Here is an 18,616-nt window from a genome sequence, read left to right as displayed (position 1 = left end):
TCACAGTAAAGAATTTTTGCCTTATATCCAACCTAAGCCTCCCATGTTTAAGTCTGAACCTGTGATTTTTGAGGACAGCATGGTTCCATGCTGCACAGCATCTCAGACTTCCAGCTGCTTTTAGTCCCTCTAAGAAACTGTATATTCTCCAAGTCCAGGTGATGCAGCAGTGTCATAGCATCACCCAAAACAACACCACCCTCTTCTGAAAGCACAGGACCACTATTGGCACAAGGGCCAGCCACATTGGGCATGTCCACCTTGTCAAGCCCAGTGTGACAACAGCCCCTTTCCCACACACAGCCCAAACCTGTGTTTTGCTGCCAGGTGACATCCCATAGCCCCATTTCCTTAGGACATGGTATAAACCAGGCTGCATCCACATGGCACAGGCAATAGTCGGGTCACCATTCATACTGACTCAAGGGACACAACATGTACTGCGCTTTCTAAACCCCCAAATGGAGAACTCACAGTTTCCTTTTCCAGCTCCCCTGTAACAACTCTGTGCCCTGCTGTCCAGGAACGTGTGAATAAATGGAAGAAAAAAGGTTAAAGCATCCCAAGGGAATAGCAGTCCCTTTTTCTTTATTGCAGTTAATTTTGACAAAGGCTCTTCTGTCCCCATAGCCCCCCCATCTTTTTTTTGGAAGGGCTTTGTGCCAAGTTGCATTATCCCTCTTCACCATGGTACTGCCATGAAGCCCGCCTGGTATGTTTGCCTAAAAATCACAGGTTTTCATGGAAATTGTTTTTATCTCAACAACAACTCCCTTTGTCACATGAAAAGAGGAAAAGAAGAGCTCAGGCTCATACCCCAGCCCAGCAACAAAGCATCCATGGAAAAGCTCCACAACCTTCCAAATCCAACAGCATGAAAACCTCCAAACCCCTTTTACTACTTCCCTTCTAACACCAATGCATCCACAGACCTGTGTGACGCACTGCAACCCACTTTGCACAACCTCCATCTTAAAACACTTTGAGGCTTGGGAAAAAGCCCATACCATCAGTGGGGTTGTTTTGAAGGATTTTTAAATGGGAATAGTTTCTTTTCTTGCAGCTCATCATGGCAACCAGAGCCTGCTGGCTCCTGTCAGCGAGACAGGAGCTCAGCAGCTCATAGGGGGGTGTCCTCTATTTCCAGCCTATTTACTGCTCTGTTGAGAAAGGCGCCTATAGATGCTCTAGTTTCTCAGATGGGAGTTTGGAGAGGGACTCAGTTATTCAACAAACCAACCCTTTCTAAATGCTGTCAAAGGAGTGATTTGATGCCTTTCAGTGCTTACTATACAAAACACTGAAAGACCAGCGAACTTCAAAAGCCGCAGAAGCGGAGCTGGAGTTTGGCAGGAGTTCATTAGCTGCCTGTGTCCTTCTGTGTGTGGCTTGTAATTACATGCAGACTTGATGCCAAATCCTCATCTACCGAGGGGTACCAATTAACGTGCTGCTGGATGATTCACAGGTAGCTAATGTCAAGATTTATACAACCGGCGTGCCAAGTATCCCATGCTTGATTATTATATATTTTTTAAGCTGGAAGGTTTTTATTCCTCTTTTCAGGTCATTGTACAAGCAAGGGTTTGGCAGCAGAACTGGGATTGTCCAGCCTGTTCCCAGGCCACACACCAGTGGTACTGATCCTGCTGTCACTATGCACCAGCATCTACAAGGAGACATGCATCCCTTTGTGCATGGGGCAAGAGCTTTGCAAGTTCTACTGTATTTTCCCTTTGTATAAAGCAGACTTTTCTGCTCCAAGGAGAAACCTCTAAAACTGAGGTCCTATTTGGACTCCATACTTGCTTTCCTGCTGCTTGCACCCTCTTACTCCTATAGGTAAACAGCAAGAGCTGAACAGCAGCTGGAGAAGGTGAGGAAGTAGGTACCCAAGAAGGATAATTCACCTCTGGGAGATAGAATGTATACAAAGCTACATCTCCTGAAGGAAAATATAGCAGTTATTAGATCCTCAGACAAAAAAAAATAAACTCAGCTCTTCTTCTCTTACTTGAAGTCTGTATCCCTTTGCAGCCAGCTGGCTCCCAATGCAGCCCTTGGCAATTAAAAACTTGGGAAGTTAAACACAGCGGCATGGAAGCGAGCCTTTTGTCTTCCTGCTTTTTCATTCTTCTTTTCTGTTTGATCCCCAAACAGATTTCTTAAGCTACAGGGAAACCATGGGGCCAATGGAGCATCTTGGCACTGACTTGGAGCAGACCTCCAAGCACACTGGTTTGCCACCACTGCTGGTTTTCCCATGGAGAATAGACCTAGCCCCATTTCCCTCTTCTGCTTGACTTTCTACCTTCCAAAACCAAGGTGAGCACACTGACCTTCTCCCTACAGCATCTCGGTGGCCTCCAGTTCCCAAACACACTAAGAAATGAAAGGCACATGAGATGGGCATGAGTTCAGGTTTGCTTGATAATCCTGGCCAGAAACAAGACTAAACAGAGGCAGCAAGAGGAAAATCACAGTAATGCTCAGCCTTGATGTAACACTGCTCCCAAAACTACCAGCCAGACAACTACGCACTCAATCATGGGCTTGGATGCTCTATGGAGATACATATAACAACCAGAGACCCTCATGAGCAGTAATTTGATGGCTTTTGCTTTTCCTTTGCCACACAGCTAGTTTCGATGTCAATTTTTCTGACACCCATGTCTCCCACTCTCCCCCCTCCAGATATCCCCACCATTTCAATACATTTTCCTCTCTCCATAGGAGAAGCAGTTTCGCCATCACTCTCTGCCCCCATACCATTGCAAAACGCCTTCAGCCCTGGGGGAAAAACTCAACGCCAGAAGGACTGCAAGCACAACCCAATGCTCCCATCACTTTATCCCCTTCTAATAAACCTATCACTGCCTTTGACACAATACAGGGCTTGTCCAGCCATGAAAGCTTTCTTCCTTATCAGGAGAATTTTTTAATCAACTAGAAGGGAAAACATGGCCCGACGTTTTATTGCTTCCTTGCACTTTGCTGTCAGATGTCTCGGTTTCTTCCAATTTGTACTCTTGCTAATCTCTTTAACCAGGAATCAGTGGAAACCTCAGGTCTTTCATGCCCAGCAGCTTCCCCTGGATAATTAGGAGGCAGGGCAGGCAGAGGAGTGTAGGGGCAGTATGGGGGTGGCTCAAAGTGGAGTGGGAGAAGAAGGCACCAGGCACCAAGCTCTCAGACTCAGTGCAGGTTCTGGGACACAGTTTTATCCTGGCCACAATTACAAAACAACAAACAACGTCTGTGGGGAAGGGTCATAAGAAGTTCAGCTTTCCTCTATTAAAGCCATCTGGTGCCTATAAAAAACCCCAACTGGTTGGTTGGGATGGTTGGTAGCACCTCCTCCCTGCTTGGCTCTTCCAGGCCTTTCTTGGAGGTGCCACCACAGGGGACAGAGCTGCTGTGAGAGACCTGGTGGACACACACCCCACTTTGCATCCCTCCTGTTGTGAAGAACAGGACCCACGACCCATCTCATTTCACTTCTCCTTATCCAAACCAGACCCTTCTTTATGAGGTCCTTGTCACCTCAGCAACACAGGCTCCTACCATAGTACCCCTGTGAGAGGGCTGTACTTTCTGAACAAAATAAAACATCCCTGCAAGGCCAGTTTGGGACCCAGCAAAGGGTTTCTCCATATTGGAGACACAGACGGGTCCCTCTCCAGGACCAACAGCAAGAAGCATCGCCAAACCTGCAGGGGATGGGAACCTTTACTAAAAGAAAACCAAAACAAAACAGCCTAAACCTCCCCTTTGTTTCCAAGAAGAATAAAAGGAGGGGAGGGGGGTAAGAAGGAGAAAAGAGAGGAGCTTTTCCAGCCAGTTCCCTAGCCTGTAACACAAAACCACGCTGTGCTGGGAAACCTTACACCACGCAGCATCCAGCTCATGTACTCCTGCTCCACTCACTGCCTCCCGGATGCTTCCCCAAGCCCAAACTGCCCTTGAGAGAAGCCAAGCCTCAGCCTCTGCTGAAAAGCCTCTTTGTTTGTATTCCCTTTCCAAATCAGCGTATCCTGAGATTGAACTCCCTTCCACCCCTCTGCAGGGCTTTTTAATGTTCAGATGCCTTTGGCAGCAGCCAGATTCGCCAGCAGGTTTGCGGTCCTGTAATAGCATTCAAAAACCTCTGTGCTGGGGCACGTTCAGTGCTAGGAACTTTCTTCACTTGAGGAAGAGAGGGGAGGAAGAAAAAGTATTGCAGAATTACTTCAAATGATCCTTTAATCATGAATTGGGAACAGAGGAGCTAAGTGCTCCTTAATTAAACAATGGCTTTAATCAGCCTTCAATAGTGTACATTAAGGCACAGTAGTGAGCTGTAGGGGCACTGCTTTTCCTCTCTTAAACTGGAATCGTTGGAAGGAAACTGGACAAATCATCAGAGAAACCTAGGCACAGGGTCTGGTCCATACATGCATCACTAAAGAGGTTTGACTCCAAGTGCTGCCATAAGCTTTCCATGCAACCTCAACCACCATCATTCATTGTACCCAGAAACTAAATGTATTTCCCTGCACTGCCCCCTCTGTCTGCGAGCTCAGGGGTACAAGCCCATCATACATCCATACAGCCTCTGGCATGCAATGGGGTGCTCCCATCTCCATTAGGGTTTGCAAGCATCCCAAAATCCTGCAATCCCACAAAGGGCAGGAGATATAGTACTCCCATGGCAGGACTTCTGGTCTAGCAAAGCCCCAGCTGAGACACACAAGTAGTACCAAGGGAGTAATTCAGTTACCACTTAGAGCAAAACACAGTACATCTTGTAGCAAGGGACTGTAATGGGAACATCAATGTGCACCTTGCTCCAAACACCAAAGGGAAAATCAATCCTCCAAAACCAGCCTCAGGCCTAGGACTTGAAGCAGTTTCATTGGGGAAAAGTTGCTTTTTACTTGCAGCTAGCGTTTTAATCAGCCTCAGCATTACATCCTTCTCTGTGAAAGAGAAACACTGAGCACTTAAGCAGGTGGATTCTCAGACTGTGGACCCAATCCTGCGTTCATAAAGCAATACCCACTTTTGCAGACAACTTCAGCAAGAGCAAACGCAATGTCCCTGTTGCAACATCCACAATCCAGATGCACCCCAAACTATTTGGCTTGTCTGGCTGTTTTAAACACACTGCATCCCTATACCCTGCAGCAGTTCTTGGAGCTGTAGGCACTGGAAATCTTTGTGCCCATACCCATGGTGGTTTATCAAAACAGGCTCTCTCTAAAACACTATTTGACTTTTCCATGGGTTTTGCATCTGACAAAGGTTCATATCAGCTCATTCAGAAAAATAAATGCCACAAAACTTCTCCTTTAAGGAGAAAAAAAACCCCGACAAAGCAAAAAACCACCCAACCCTCACAGCCCAATGCTTTAGAAAGGCTTCCACATGCTAATCAGCCTCCTATTCAGTTCCAGGCTGAATAGGACTCCAACAATGACAAAGAAATACGCTGAACCTATTCCACATTTCATCCCCTTCGTTCAAAATGTTGCTGTTACCTTGGTTTTCAGCTGCTTTGTGGAAGCTGCAGCAGAATGACAGCCGCATGCTAAAGCTGCGGGGATGGTCAAGAAATGAGGAGTGAAAGGCTTAGAATATATTGAGCCAAGATTATGAGGAAAAATATGGAATTCTGTGATGATTTAAGTTACTGACACTGCGAACTTTGATAAAAATAAATATGAAAAAAACCCATGACATAAAACCCAAGGCCTCTACTGAAAACAGCTTCTTGTGGTCAGGCAGCAAAGCAAGGTTTTACTTAGTTTGGCAAGTATGAGTAAGCTAAAGCCCCTTGCTTTGAGAATTAGCCATTTTTGTGATGTATTATCAATGAGCAGCTGGATTAATGCATCTTTCCCCACATACCCTTAACCAGAAAAACTTCAGCTCTTAACTTGGGAACTGATGAGCCAGCTCCTGCTGCAATGGGTGAGCTGAGGTTGTTTCCCTCTTCTGCAGAACATGGAAGCATGGGAATGGAGCCACCCAGGGCAACTTTCACAGGAATCAAGGTGGGAAGCTCCTGGACAGGTGCACACATGTCCTAGGGACATGGTTTGGCCCAAGCCCTGGATGGCGCAGGCTTCTCCTCCACACTTTCACATTGAGAATCTGATTTCAAAAGACACCTCAGGAGGCTGGCAATGGCCTGGCAGAGGCACTGAAGTTTGCAGCCTCACTGAAGTTGTTCAGAATTAGAGGTACCTCAGTAGCTTTGAAAGCCTCATTGGCAATGTGGGTGCATCTGTATGGGAAATGCCACCTTCAAAGTGTGCCCTCACCTTCACCGGGCTCCCTATCCCTGCCCACACATGGAGGTGATGCCCCTGCAGCCTCCTTCGATTAGGAATTCCCAGAGGCACAAACCTCCCCTGTGACATGCCTGAGCAGGACCAGGGGCAGTAAGGCTTAAATCCTGGCCCAGGACTCTGGTGGAGAGGAAGAAAGGAGAAGGGAGAAACTGCTCCCCAAAAAGCAAGGGCCATCTCATCAGTGATCAAAGAGCAGCTTCAGAAACCTGCTAACACCAGACTCATTCACAGCTATCAACTTCAAAGGAGTTTTGCTGCCTGCCACCAGCTTACCATCCCTCCAAAATTACTCTGCAAGCATCACTCAGAACATAAATGCACCCAGTGTTCAATAACCAGACCTGCTTATCAGCACCTTGCCACACTCTTTTCAAATCTCCCTTGGGAAACTAACACTTTAAAGACTGGTGGGCTTTGCAGAAAAGCCTTGGAAGCCCTGAAAATGCTTGAGGTGCACAACTGGTTGCCACATCCACTGTACAAAGACCGGTGCAAAGATCTTACTGTCAACATTGGTGGGAATGATAACCAGGGCCGGGATGCTCACTCCAGCAGCCTCAAGCTGAGCCTTTCAGCCAGGCATCACACCATCCTAAAAACACAGGTCATAAATAACTTGCTGAGCATCAAGGTGACAGGAAACCCAGAGCCCATTTGGCACACTGGCTTTCAAATTCAGCAGCTGGACATCTTGAGGCATGTGATGATGTCTCAGCTTTGCATAAGCACATGCTGAATTAGCAGCAATGCAATCAATGTCTGCATGCAGCGGTTGTCTCCAGTACAAGCTTGACCAGACACAGAGGAACACCTATAAAAGCTTCCAAAATGACTGTCATTCTCACTAATTTACAGTAAAATCGGATGAGAGCTAATTGCAGGATGCCATGCAGTTTCCCACCTTTGCACAGCAGCGGGCTACAACCATGGCACTGCTGGAAGAAGCAAGCTCTCAGAGGGAGCATCATTTGTTTCAAGAGGGATGGCTGCCCAAAACCACTAACCAGCAACTTTCACTTTTTCTGTTTAAACCCACAAGAGGAAGAATCATGCTGTTCCCAGCTTCTCCAACCAGGAAGGGTGAAGTGGCTCCAAGAGGAGCAGCCTGCCACCTGCAAACTCCCAAAGCTGTGAAGGACACCTCCATATCACAGCTACATTCAGTGTTCAGGGCAAGGTCTGAGTCAACCCAGCAATGGCATTCCAGCCTCAATTTGCTGTGTCTTTGAGGGACCACAGAATAAGCCCACTGGTATGTTTCATGAGAATGGTTGGAGGCATCTCCCAAGCTTCTCTTTGCTATGGTCAACACAGCTTTCATGACTTCCTGTACAAGGGATGAAAAATTATAGGAAAGTACTAAAGGATTACACACACTTTCCATTGATTCAGTGTCATCACCATTGCAGACCAATTGCAGCTTCATTTGGGCTTTGGCTAGCTGCCCCAGCCCAGCCCTTTAGCTCCCGAGAGCACCATGTGCTCAGATATAAGACAAGCTCATATATGGATGCAAGCTACAAGCAATGCTGGAACAAGAACACACAGCACAAAGAGCACAGGGCATCAGAAGCTCTGGAGTTAAATTACGTGCTCTGCTTATAATGTTTATGGGATGTGCAGAGTCAGTTTTCAACCCTCTGTCTTCAAAACATCCAATGCATGCGAAAAACAAGCCCACTTATGTGACCAACTTGAAAGGACAGAGGTTACAGGAATTTCTGACACTTGGAAATCCACCAGGACAAACCTATTTATCAAACTCATAAATACACTGTCCTGGTAATAAGCTGAAGTTTCACAATGGTTTCATCAAAAGCTACATGAAAATAAGTCAAATTCCTCTTTCTTGGTAATGTTCTGCCTCCTCAGGTGTAACTTGAGCAGCAGCTTCTGCAGATCTTGATCCCACCATTATAACTAAGCCATTGCGTGCAGCTAAAAGGCAAGAAGGGATTCTCAAGCATGACTTCCCAACAGCTGCTTCAACACACCCCTGTATACAGATACCCGATCCATGCTTAGGAGCTTTCCATCTGCTAAAATTATGGAGCAGGTAGTGCTTCTCCAAAGTAGGTGTCATGGGAGACAGCAAAATAGGCATAGATGGAGTGGCTTGGAAAGTGATACAAATGCCCTTCAGAGAAATGGGCCATGCTGATCCCTGAGGAGATATGACAGACAAGGCAGCTTCTTTCCAACTTCTACTGGGACCTTTCCCCCACCCAGCTGAGGTATCTGCAAAGCCAAACTGAAGGCACATACACAGCAGTGCAGTCTGCAGCACTGCATTAGCAAGGGGGGAGCACAGAGAGCTGCTACAACTACCTGAAAGGAGGATGGTGCTGAGAGGTGGCTGGCCTCTGTCTTCAAGTAACAAGAGACAGGACAAGAGGAAGCAGCCTCAAGCTGCACCAGGGGAGGTTTAGACTGGATGTTAGGAACAATTCCTTCCCCAAAGGGTGCTCAGGCTGCCCAGGGCAGCTGGAGTCACCATCCCTGGAAGTGTTCACAAACCTTGTAGATGAGGCCCTCAGTGCCACGGGTTAGTGGTGGTCTTGGCAGCACTGGGGAATGGTTGGACTTGATGATTTTAAAGGTCTTTTCCAGCCTTGTTGATGCTACGAGTCTGTGATTTAGCCTCGGCTACACCAAGGGTCCCATGGCTCTGCCAGACCAGCCAGCGAAGAATATAATAATCAGTAAGTATATTCATAAAACTGACTTCAGGCTTTCTAATTACAGAATAAATGCTGGTTTACTTTCATTCACCCCTATTTTTTTGAGGCTCTATTCACTTTATTTTCAGTTTCCAAGACTTCTTTTTCCTTTTTGAATATGAAACCTGACCTATCAAAACAACCCCAACACAACTGCAGAAGCCAGGGCCCTGAGAGAGAATAAAAAGAAAGAAGGAAATAATAAATGACAGCACTCATACTGCAACCCCAGCTGGCATCCTGCTGTCCAGGAGAGAAAGATGCATCTGAGGAGGGCGTTTTTCCCTGTTTCCTACCCCAGCCCCGGGAAACAGCTCCCCAGGGATCCACGAGGCCAGGGGAAGCTGCCGCTCTCAGTGCTGGCTGCATGGATGCTGGGATAGGAGGTTTTGAAGGCTGCTGCCTTTCCCCACGCTGCCTTCAACAGGCATGCCCTTGTTTGAGGCACAGGCAGACTGGGCAACCACAACGGTCCCTTCTGAATTACCATGGATGAAGCAGGAGCATTGTATGAATGAAACAGAGAGGATGGAGTCTGCACTGCCAGAGCAAGCTATGGAGCAGGGCAGGGGCTTCCCCTCCACCCCCTTTTTAAAGTCATTTCTGACAGAGATAGAGGCATGCAAACACCCTTCCTACCTTAGATACAGGCACTAAAGAAGAGCCCTGGTTTGCAAGCTGGGTTTCCCAGCTGTGGTATGCAAACCATCCTTGGGCGGTACATGGAGGCACAGGCATCTGGAGGATACACTGTCAGCCTGTATCTAGACAAACAAAGTCAGACCAAAGCAGCCTAAGAAAGGCATGCATATTAAATTGAGATGTAAAGGGTATAAAAATAATCTGTTTGATCTGGGAGTGATGTTTATATTATTTTCTGTGCTCACTACAAACAGACAATTAAAAGCAAAATGTCATCTACTTCAATTGTGATTCTCATCTCTTGCCTGTCTCAGCAGCAGGTACACAGGATACAAAGCACTTCTGGCCATGAAGCAGTTGCACTTAATTCTGTTTTCCTGAAGACACATCTTCAGGCTGGCCAAATTCCACCAACTTGGGAAAGCCAGCAGATTTATACCCCTGAGGACTCAGTCTGCCATGGGTACAGCATTTCCTTGTTCTGCAATTAACACCTCAAGTATAATTGTCATTAATAACCTGCTCTTGATAGGTTTTTCTGTTTTCATAAAGCAAGCACACACAGAAAAAGTGTATTTTAAACACCCCCAAAAATATTTCTCTCTCTCCTTCCAGCCATCTTTGGCTCCTTTGGTCTTTCAAGGGAGGAGTAAAACTAAGGATTGGTATCATGCTTAGATGCTGACTGTTGCTTTAATAAGAAGCTTTTCAAGGCTCAGAGAACCTCCTTTACTCCTAAGTTACAGGGGTGTACAACGCACAACCCCATGCCAAGATGCCACCTCTGCAAACCTGCCTTTCCCAAAGCACTTCCACACCTGTCATCCCCAAGACAGTCCCTCATGCCTCATAGGGAGCTCACTGCCTCTGTGAGATCCTACAGGTATTAAGTGATACATAAACATGAACAACCAAGCCCCATCTAGGGATGGAGGCTCAAAACAAGATGATGACTCTCCACCCACACAGCTTCTTGTGTGTGGTATGGACTCAGTCCTTCCCAACAAGGAGAAGACACAGCATGAAGAAGACAACACCAAGGCGTTGGGATTGCCTGGCTGGTTTAGTACAGTCAGAGCTTGCTGTCTCTTGATGAAAATAATAAATGGTTGGGTCAGCAGTTTCTTCAGGAGCACAAAGAAAGATGTTACTTACATGACAAGTGAGCCTTGCATGGCAGGGTAGTCTGAAAAGTAAACTAAAACACAACCCCAACCCAAAGCAAAATTGCTTAGCTCATCAATGTTACAGCATCTAAATAAGTCTAACCTCACCCCTCATCTTTAATTCCTCCCACTCCTTACACTTAAATGACAATCCCAGGCCTGTTTGTGTCGATTTTCATGATGCAGTGAGAGGGTCCCAATAGATCTCAAATCCCTTTTACTTCTGAAAGACGAACGATGACACAGTTCTCTACACAGAAGAGGAAAGTTAAGAGTAATCTAAACTGTTCACCCAAATTATAAGATTATACCCTCACTTACATAAACATGGCAAGGTCCTGCTAGTGTAAATATTTACTTTCAAAGTTCATTTTAGCATCGAGCTCACTACAGAAGAGGAGATGCCGAATTTGTGAGAAAGCTGAAGAGATACTAAGGTTGTAAGAGGCCTATCCATCTGTTGTTTCAAACCCTTCCAAAGGCAGTGAAACTTGTGTTGTATGTATTAACTGGGATTGACAGAAGAGAGAAAATTAAATTAGAGACAGAAAATAAGATGGGCAGTAAATTATATGCAGTTTACATCTCACCAGCCTGAAACATATGCTCCCATAAACCTCATTTCCACAAGCCTAGGAAACAGGTATGCCAGATGAGATCCCTCTATTTTATAGCACAAGCAGGGCTTTTCGGTAGCTGTTCTACCTGCACAAGCTGTGCAAATACAAGCTACCAAAGACCCTCATCTGCCCTATCAGCCTCACTGACACAGTCTTCCTGACACAGTCTTCCCCTCTTTCAAGTTTAAACGCTAGACTTGGTGCTCCTCAGCAGAGCACAGTTCTGCTCAGTTAGCAGAACATGGGGATTCCCTGCTAAGGGAAAAAAAAGCAGGTCTAAGAGAAGAAAATTTAACCCTGGATGCTACATCTGTAAGACCAGGCTCCAAAGCATCCCAGCTCAAGGGTCAGGGCAGAAGGATTTTCCTCACTGGCCCAAGCCTCCTGGAGAAAGGTGGTGGCTGGTTGCAGTAGCTCCATGCAGTGCTGCATCTGGACAGCAGAATCCCACAGCACCAAGGAAAGCTTCACTGTGGGATTTGCTTCAGCCTGCCACCCCCCAGTAACAACTCTATGGACTGGGCAGGAAGTGTAAGAAACTCCTGGCAAAGGGATAGGGCTGCAACTGGGCTGAAGATGATCAGATGAAAGTAGCAAGGCCCTCCCATCAAACCTCTTATTTTGATGCTAAGACAGTTCTCCCCATCTCTCCAACATGAAGATGCCAACTGGCTTAACAGGGACAAATTCAGGCCCTCCAGCTGAACTCCTCAATCACATTTTCAGATGTGCTGCAGTGACCAGTGAGACAGGGATGGGGCAGCAGGGACTCTTCCACATCACCAAGCTTGCCTGCAGCCCTAACAATTTCAGGAAGCATCTTCTAATGCTCTAAACAGAGTCCTCCTGAGAGGAGGAAGCAGATGGAGAAAGTTATTTTCCCCCCTCGGATGACCTGCTTTAATAAATGCACACTCAGTTCTTTTCTGCCTCTATTTCCGAGTTAAGCACTGACATGAAATGGCTGGGAAGTTCAGAGTGTTGCTGATGAAACCTCTTGTTCGTGCAAGAAACCAGAGATTTCTCAGTGCCAAGTGCACTCATTATGGGAGTGGGTTATTGGAAAATATTTAGCTCGTTGTCAACCCAGCCCAAGCTTGAAATGCAGGAGAAATGTGGGGTCTTATTCAGTGCATCAACCTACCCCACCAGCAATATACTTCTGCCAATGACTTGACAACTTTGCTTCTCATGATTCCGAAGGAAGATACAGATCTTCCCCTTATACATTTACTATCAAGATAACCACTGTACTTAATAAATAAAGACAAAAGTGTCTCTTTCTAAGAACTCACACCAAATTAAAGCTGAAGGAAGCTCTTGATAGCTCTGCTTTACTTATTCTAACTCCCTTAGATGTTTATGATAATTGTCTTCTGAGTAATTTGTTTAAATCTGAATGTAAACAAAGAAGGGTTTGTACATATCTACCACCTCACAGAAAGCTGACGCGTGTCATTTCTGAATTATATTTTACCCATAGTTTATTCACTTCATTCCCCTCACCCCATAAAAAACTGATTCAGGTCGGAATCAACAGCAGTACCTGCAGAAGAAGCCAACATAGCATCACCTCTGCAAATCAAATGACTGGTTTGAATATTTCCTAAAGTGTTCCTCAAATGACTAAATGCCTTCTATTTCCCTGTTACTCTGAATGTCTTTGGGCAGCTGCTCAAAGGGCATAACTCAGTTTAACTGCACTGGAGGCCATTGGCCATGTGTTTATATGCACCAGCAGAAGACCTCTACTGAGCAGCTCCACCTTAACACAAGTCATCATACCCAATTCTGCTCATTATCTTACACAGGACTCCAGGCTTTTTTACAGAGCATACAAATACCCATCAACTTGTATGTATCCAACTTTCTCCTACACTTCAGCTACAGCACCTTTTTTTCCCCCTTACAAAATAGGGTTTTTTACAAGGTCAGAAAAGAAGAAAATGGGAATTAAGTACTTGGAAACAATAAACTCTTAAGTCTCCCCTAGCAAAAGGTAGGGAGAAGAGCAAACCAAGCCTACTGTGAGTGGGCAGCTGGCTTTCACAGTAACTCATGCCCAGTCATCCACCAACAGGTCCGATACTACTGGTCCGGGTGTATTTGAAAAGCCCATCCCCAAACACACACGGGCTATCCATGTCCCACCCATACTCTTCACCTGCCAGTGATCAGCCAGATCTAAACTTTCCTTCAGCTGTTGAATTCATGCTCTTACATTTAAACGCTCCTCACACTAAAAAAGAAAACCAACAAACCCCCAAACAAAAACAAAACCCTACAAGCAAACCAACCCTGGTGTTTACTTTCTGATTTCCACCTGTAGTAATGGGAAACAAAGCAACACTCACAGTTTTTGCTGTCTCACATTATTCCCAGCTAACAATACCTTCTAGTGATGCTTGATAAGTTCTGTTTACCCAAACTATCACGAGTAACACATGTCAACTAACTGCTTTTTCATTTAGGACCCTTAAGACTAAAGAAGAGGAAGAAAAACCCTTTACCCATTCAAATAACACTCATGACACAAACCCTGAAGTTAAGAAAACTTGTGTAAATACAAGTTTAAGAGTTCTAACTCCTAAGAGTTGTTTTACTAGGAATCCAAACTTCTGTTTAAATAAGTGAGGTAACTCAAGCAAGTTATGTTTCTACTTATATTAGTTTCATATATGGGATATCAAGTACCCTTATTTTTTCCAGATACAAGATGAAGCTTTCTGCACTGGCCTCTCTTCTTGTGGGAATGTAAAGAGAAAACCATGCCTCCCTTCTTAATGTATTAGTGCCTAGTAATATACACCAGATGATCAATAAACGACATAAAAATGAAATCAAACTGACAGCCTTTAGAAAAAAAAATGGGCTCTAAGCAGAAACAATTGTTTTAAAGACTGTGGTGTCTGGAATATTAAACTCACGTGCTGCTGTGTTATTAATCTCTTTGTTGGAAGCCAGTTGATTTCCCCTGCCTGTGTCTGTCAATTAAATATTCAGCGTTGCAGCCGCAATTGAACGGTTGATGTTTTGGCATGCAAAATCTTTTTGAGACAGCCTGTTGACAGTTTCCTTACATGTCATACCATTCCCAAACGCCGAGCGGGCTAGCAAACCCAGACCTCTGCCAGGGACTACGGGATGCCCGAGAACACTTCAAAGCAAGGGTTTAAAACGAGTTGCCCACACTAGGCAAGCGAGAGAGGTAGACCTGACAGCCGAGCAATACAAAGTAACTAAAGCACCAAGAGTTTCTCCTTTCCTCCCCCCATTTTTAATGAAAACACCCAAGCTGCGCTCTTTGCCGTGGAGCACTACCTCCACCTGGAGCTGGCCCTGCTGCTGGCCCTGCACCGGGGGTTAGGGCCCGGCTTGGGGGCTCCATCGGGGACCTGGAGCAGGGGGACATCCCCGAGCCCACAGTGCCCCCTGCTCACCGCTGGCGGCCGGGCTGAGCCCCGCCACCCTCCGGATCAGGAGATGGGGGAGAGGCGGTGAATATAACAATAATAATCAGTAAATCGGGGCGAGAGAGTGTTTGAGGGTGCTGGGGGTGCCCTGCTTCCCCCCCTGCCTCCATCCCCGCTGTGACCCCGATAGGACGCGGTCCCCACCGTCCGGCCCCAGCGCTCCCCGGCCCAGCCCCGTCGTTCCCCGGCTCGGCTCGGCCGGCGGCCCCGCTCCGCTTTTGTTTGGGAAGCGGCACGGCCGAGCTCTGCCCGCCCTCCCGCCGCGAAACCTTCCCAAAGTGGGATCCCGAAGGGCTGTAAGGGGGGATAATGGAGGGGAGCGGAGCCCCGCGGAGCCCCCGCGACTGCTCACCCATGACGAGGCAGAGAAAGTCGAGGCAGATGAGCAGGGCTTTCTTGCTGCTGCTCTTGGCCGGGTTGTTGTTCAGCGCCGGGCTGCCCCCATTCTTGCTCTCCGGCGGGATCGCCTTATCGTACTTGTAGCTCTGCATTATCGGGGGCGAACGCCCGAGCCGTGCCGTGCCGAGCCGGGCCGCTCCGAGCCGGGCCGGACTCACGCGGTGCGCCGGGGAGGTGCTGCCGGAGCCGCTCCCGGCCTCTCCGGTGGGGCACGGGAGGCGAAAAGCAGGCGGGTCTTCCCTCAGAAAAACAATTGGAAGTAGCAAAGCAAAACCAAAACAAGCACGAAACCACCAGCGAAGGGGGAGCGAGGGAGAAGTTTGCGGGTGTCCCAAGGCGGTGGAAAAGTCCTGGAGGAAAAGCCGGGGGGCGGGATGAAAAAAAGAAGAAAATATATATGTATCACGAGCTCAGTACGCGGAGGGGAAAAGGTGCGGAGCGAGGAGCCGAGTGGTGCTGACTCCCAAGGCAGGTGGGTTCTGCGCTGCTCCGCGCTTTAGCTCCGCGCTGCGCTGGGGGCTCCCGCTGCGCCCGCCCCGGCCGCTCTGGGAGCCACCGGCTTGTTTCTGCACTTTTATTTCGCGAAGTCCTTTCCACCCCTTAGGAGAAAAAAAAAGAAGGGGGGGGGGGGGGTGGGTGGTAAAAGAGAGCCCGTCACTTCGCCTCGGATGGGATATCCAAGTAAGCACAGCCCCTTTCCTGCAGCTGACATTTTACATAGATAATGAACTCCACATTTTTTTCCTGAGGGAAGTTAAAAAAAAAAAAAAAAAGAGGAAAAAAAAGTCAGGAACTAAAGTTTGGTTTGTTTTTTTTTTTTTTTCCCCTCGCAGACCAGAAGGAGGGAGCCTCTAGCGTTCACAAGGCAAAGAGAGGAGCGCAAGGGGGGAGGAGGAAAACAACCAGCCCGTTCCAAGGCTGCAGGGAGGACTCGGGAAGGTGGTAACGGTGCGAGGGGGCAGAAAATGTGTAATAAATAACATGAAACGTTTTTCTCCTGGTTTTCCCTCTTGCCCTCCAGCTCTGTGCCAAGTGCTGAGGCTTTTCCCGGGGTTGCAGTGCTCACAGCCCCCAATGGGGTGATTTTGGTAGGGCCGCATCCTGATGGGGTTGGCCATTAGTGGTACCCCCACCAAGTCGTAGCAGCTTTGCCTTCCCGCACCAGCAACACCAGCTTCAGCAAATGAACATAACGAGGGTGTCTGGAGTTTGGTGAGGGATTAGTATGTTGGTTAATCACCCCTTTGGTCTAATTAAGTCAGCAAGGAAGCGAACAATAGGTTTCCCAGGAAGTCTAGCTGGTGGGATGGTGATGCTAGCAGCTCAGCTTGGTGGGAAGAGTGTGTGCTACCCAAGGAAACTGCTCGGGACAGTATCTAACCACTTCTCTTCCTTTTTGTCTTGGTCTTGTATTTGACCTCAGCCTTCCGTCTGTGTGCTGGCAAACCACCACCAGGCCAAATCCTGTGCCACAGCATATATCCTGCCACATCCCTTGTGTTTCCCTGCCTGCAGAGGGAGGCAGGCAGGCAGGCAGGACCCCCTCAGCAAGGACACACTTCCCTTCTGCTTTTTGCATAGACTATAACCCAAGCACTAGAGATTGCACCTCGGCAAGGGCAGGTTTTCCAGGAATCTGTTTGGACACATACCTGGGCATATTTGGGCCAGGCTGGGAGGAAAAAAGCAAAGTGGCTGTTTTCATATTTGACTTTTATATGTGTGGTGTAAGGGGAAAACAGACCTTGGACTTTCGTCTGGTTCTGTCATTACACCTCAGGGATGCACTCAGGTGTCATCTCCCCCACAACTTTTGAGGAGATGGTTCTCATTTACCTGGTATCACCCCATGGAGATGAGCACAAAGCCATCATTTTGGGCTCAAATTGGTGCCCTGTGGTGATGGTCAAGCACCCGGGAGTCCAAGCTTCCTGTGGAGAACACATGTCAAGGTCTCTCCCTTTTTCCCCTGACTGCAGCAGAGGTGCGGGTGCCTAATTTAGGCTCCTCGGATGCCTGTAGAGTGGAAAGAATCTTCACGTGGGAATTCTCCCCCAGCCGAGGGGCCAGCTCTGCCCCAGCTGCGGGCGGGTTGCCCAGTACCCAGCTCCATGCTCTGCTGCAGGGCCTGGCATCCACCTTCCCTGCACCCTTCAGAGCCCAGCCCTTGTGAGAGGAGCCCCTGGCTTTCATCAGTTGCCCTCAGTCTCCCCATAGCCCCAAATCTGCTGATTGAAAACAATATCCACTGAAATTCCCGGGGTTAAATTCAATTTTGTGTTTAACATGAGAAAATAAAATGAAAAATAAAAGACTTGTCATTGCGACAGCAAATAAAGAAATAAGAACCTTCGTGTACTTAAAGGGAAATTGAAATTATAGTTCTATTTGCATTTACAAGACCCCCTCAGGCTACTAATGTTTGCATTTTCATAACAAAAAGATTGTGCTGTTAATTGGTGCAAGCCAGGGCACACAACTAAGGCAGAATCTTGGACAATTTCTTAAGGGAGCAGCCACCACAATTACCCAGTTCACTCTTGACAATGGGTAAGTCAGCAGCACCAAAAAGCAGCTTCTGTGCCTTTGTCAATAATAGGCAAGAGATTCATTGGTAATAGTTAATTGTCTATTCATAAATGTAATTATTGAATACATCATGCCACAGATACCCTTTTGAGGCTCAGCTTTCAGTCAGACTCCAAATTCCAGCTATGGACTGAGGTTTCTCTTTATATAAGTGAACTGAACCAACTGAGGCTGTGTTACTAGTGAATTTTGCTCTGCATTTCTCAATACTGATCTCCCAATATTTTCATCATCTTAGCTGCACCAGACCTCTGGTGAACAAGGAATGCAGTGCTGATATATTCAATCGGAAGCTTATTATATGGGAAGAACACTTGCTCTTGCCCATATTAAAACATTAACTAGGACATTGCTGATCCCAACAATATTAAAACAGGAACTGTGTTTTATTCATTCAATCTTGTCATTTTAAGAAAATAAGCTCTTTAAGAATACTTCTGGAATGGGAAAAGGGGCAGGAACTGGATGCATCTTTAGGGCATGACTACATGGAAACCTGTTCCTACATGGCAATAACTTAAAACTGAGAGAAGCTCTTCCTCATTCAACATGACCAGTCATCATGATCCAGGCCAAAGGGTATCACTTCTGTCAAAAAAATTCCCCAAACCAATAAACAAGCCACCAACAAAAAAGTTCCTGTTTTTACTTTCTCTTGCATTGTCCATAGAC

General features: G+C 46.9%; 1 protein-coding gene across 1 annotated transcript in view; it reads right to left on the bottom strand.

The window, feature by feature from the left end:
- The window catches only part of PLPP3 (phospholipid phosphatase 3), a 46,037-nt gene extending 30,102 nt beyond the window's left edge, over window positions 1-15,935 (bottom strand). Inside the window, exon 1 of the mRNA XM_034064014.1 lies at window positions 15,309-15,935. Within this exon, the coding sequence (XP_033919905.1) occupies window positions 15,309-15,447 (139 nt within the window). The 5' untranslated portion in view covers window positions 15,448-15,935. The remainder of the gene's footprint in view (window positions 1-15,308) is intronic.
- Window positions 15,936-18,616: the final 2,681 nt, after the last annotated feature.

The sequence above is a fragment of the Melopsittacus undulatus genome, chromosome 6, assembly GCF_012275295.1.
Source record: "Melopsittacus undulatus isolate bMelUnd1 chromosome 6, bMelUnd1.mat.Z, whole genome shotgun sequence".
Taxonomy (NCBI): Eukaryota; Metazoa; Chordata; class Aves; order Psittaciformes; family Psittaculidae; genus Melopsittacus; species Melopsittacus undulatus.
The sequence above is the reverse complement of the archived record's forward strand: the minus strand, read 5'-3'. Positions and strand labels throughout refer to the sequence as shown.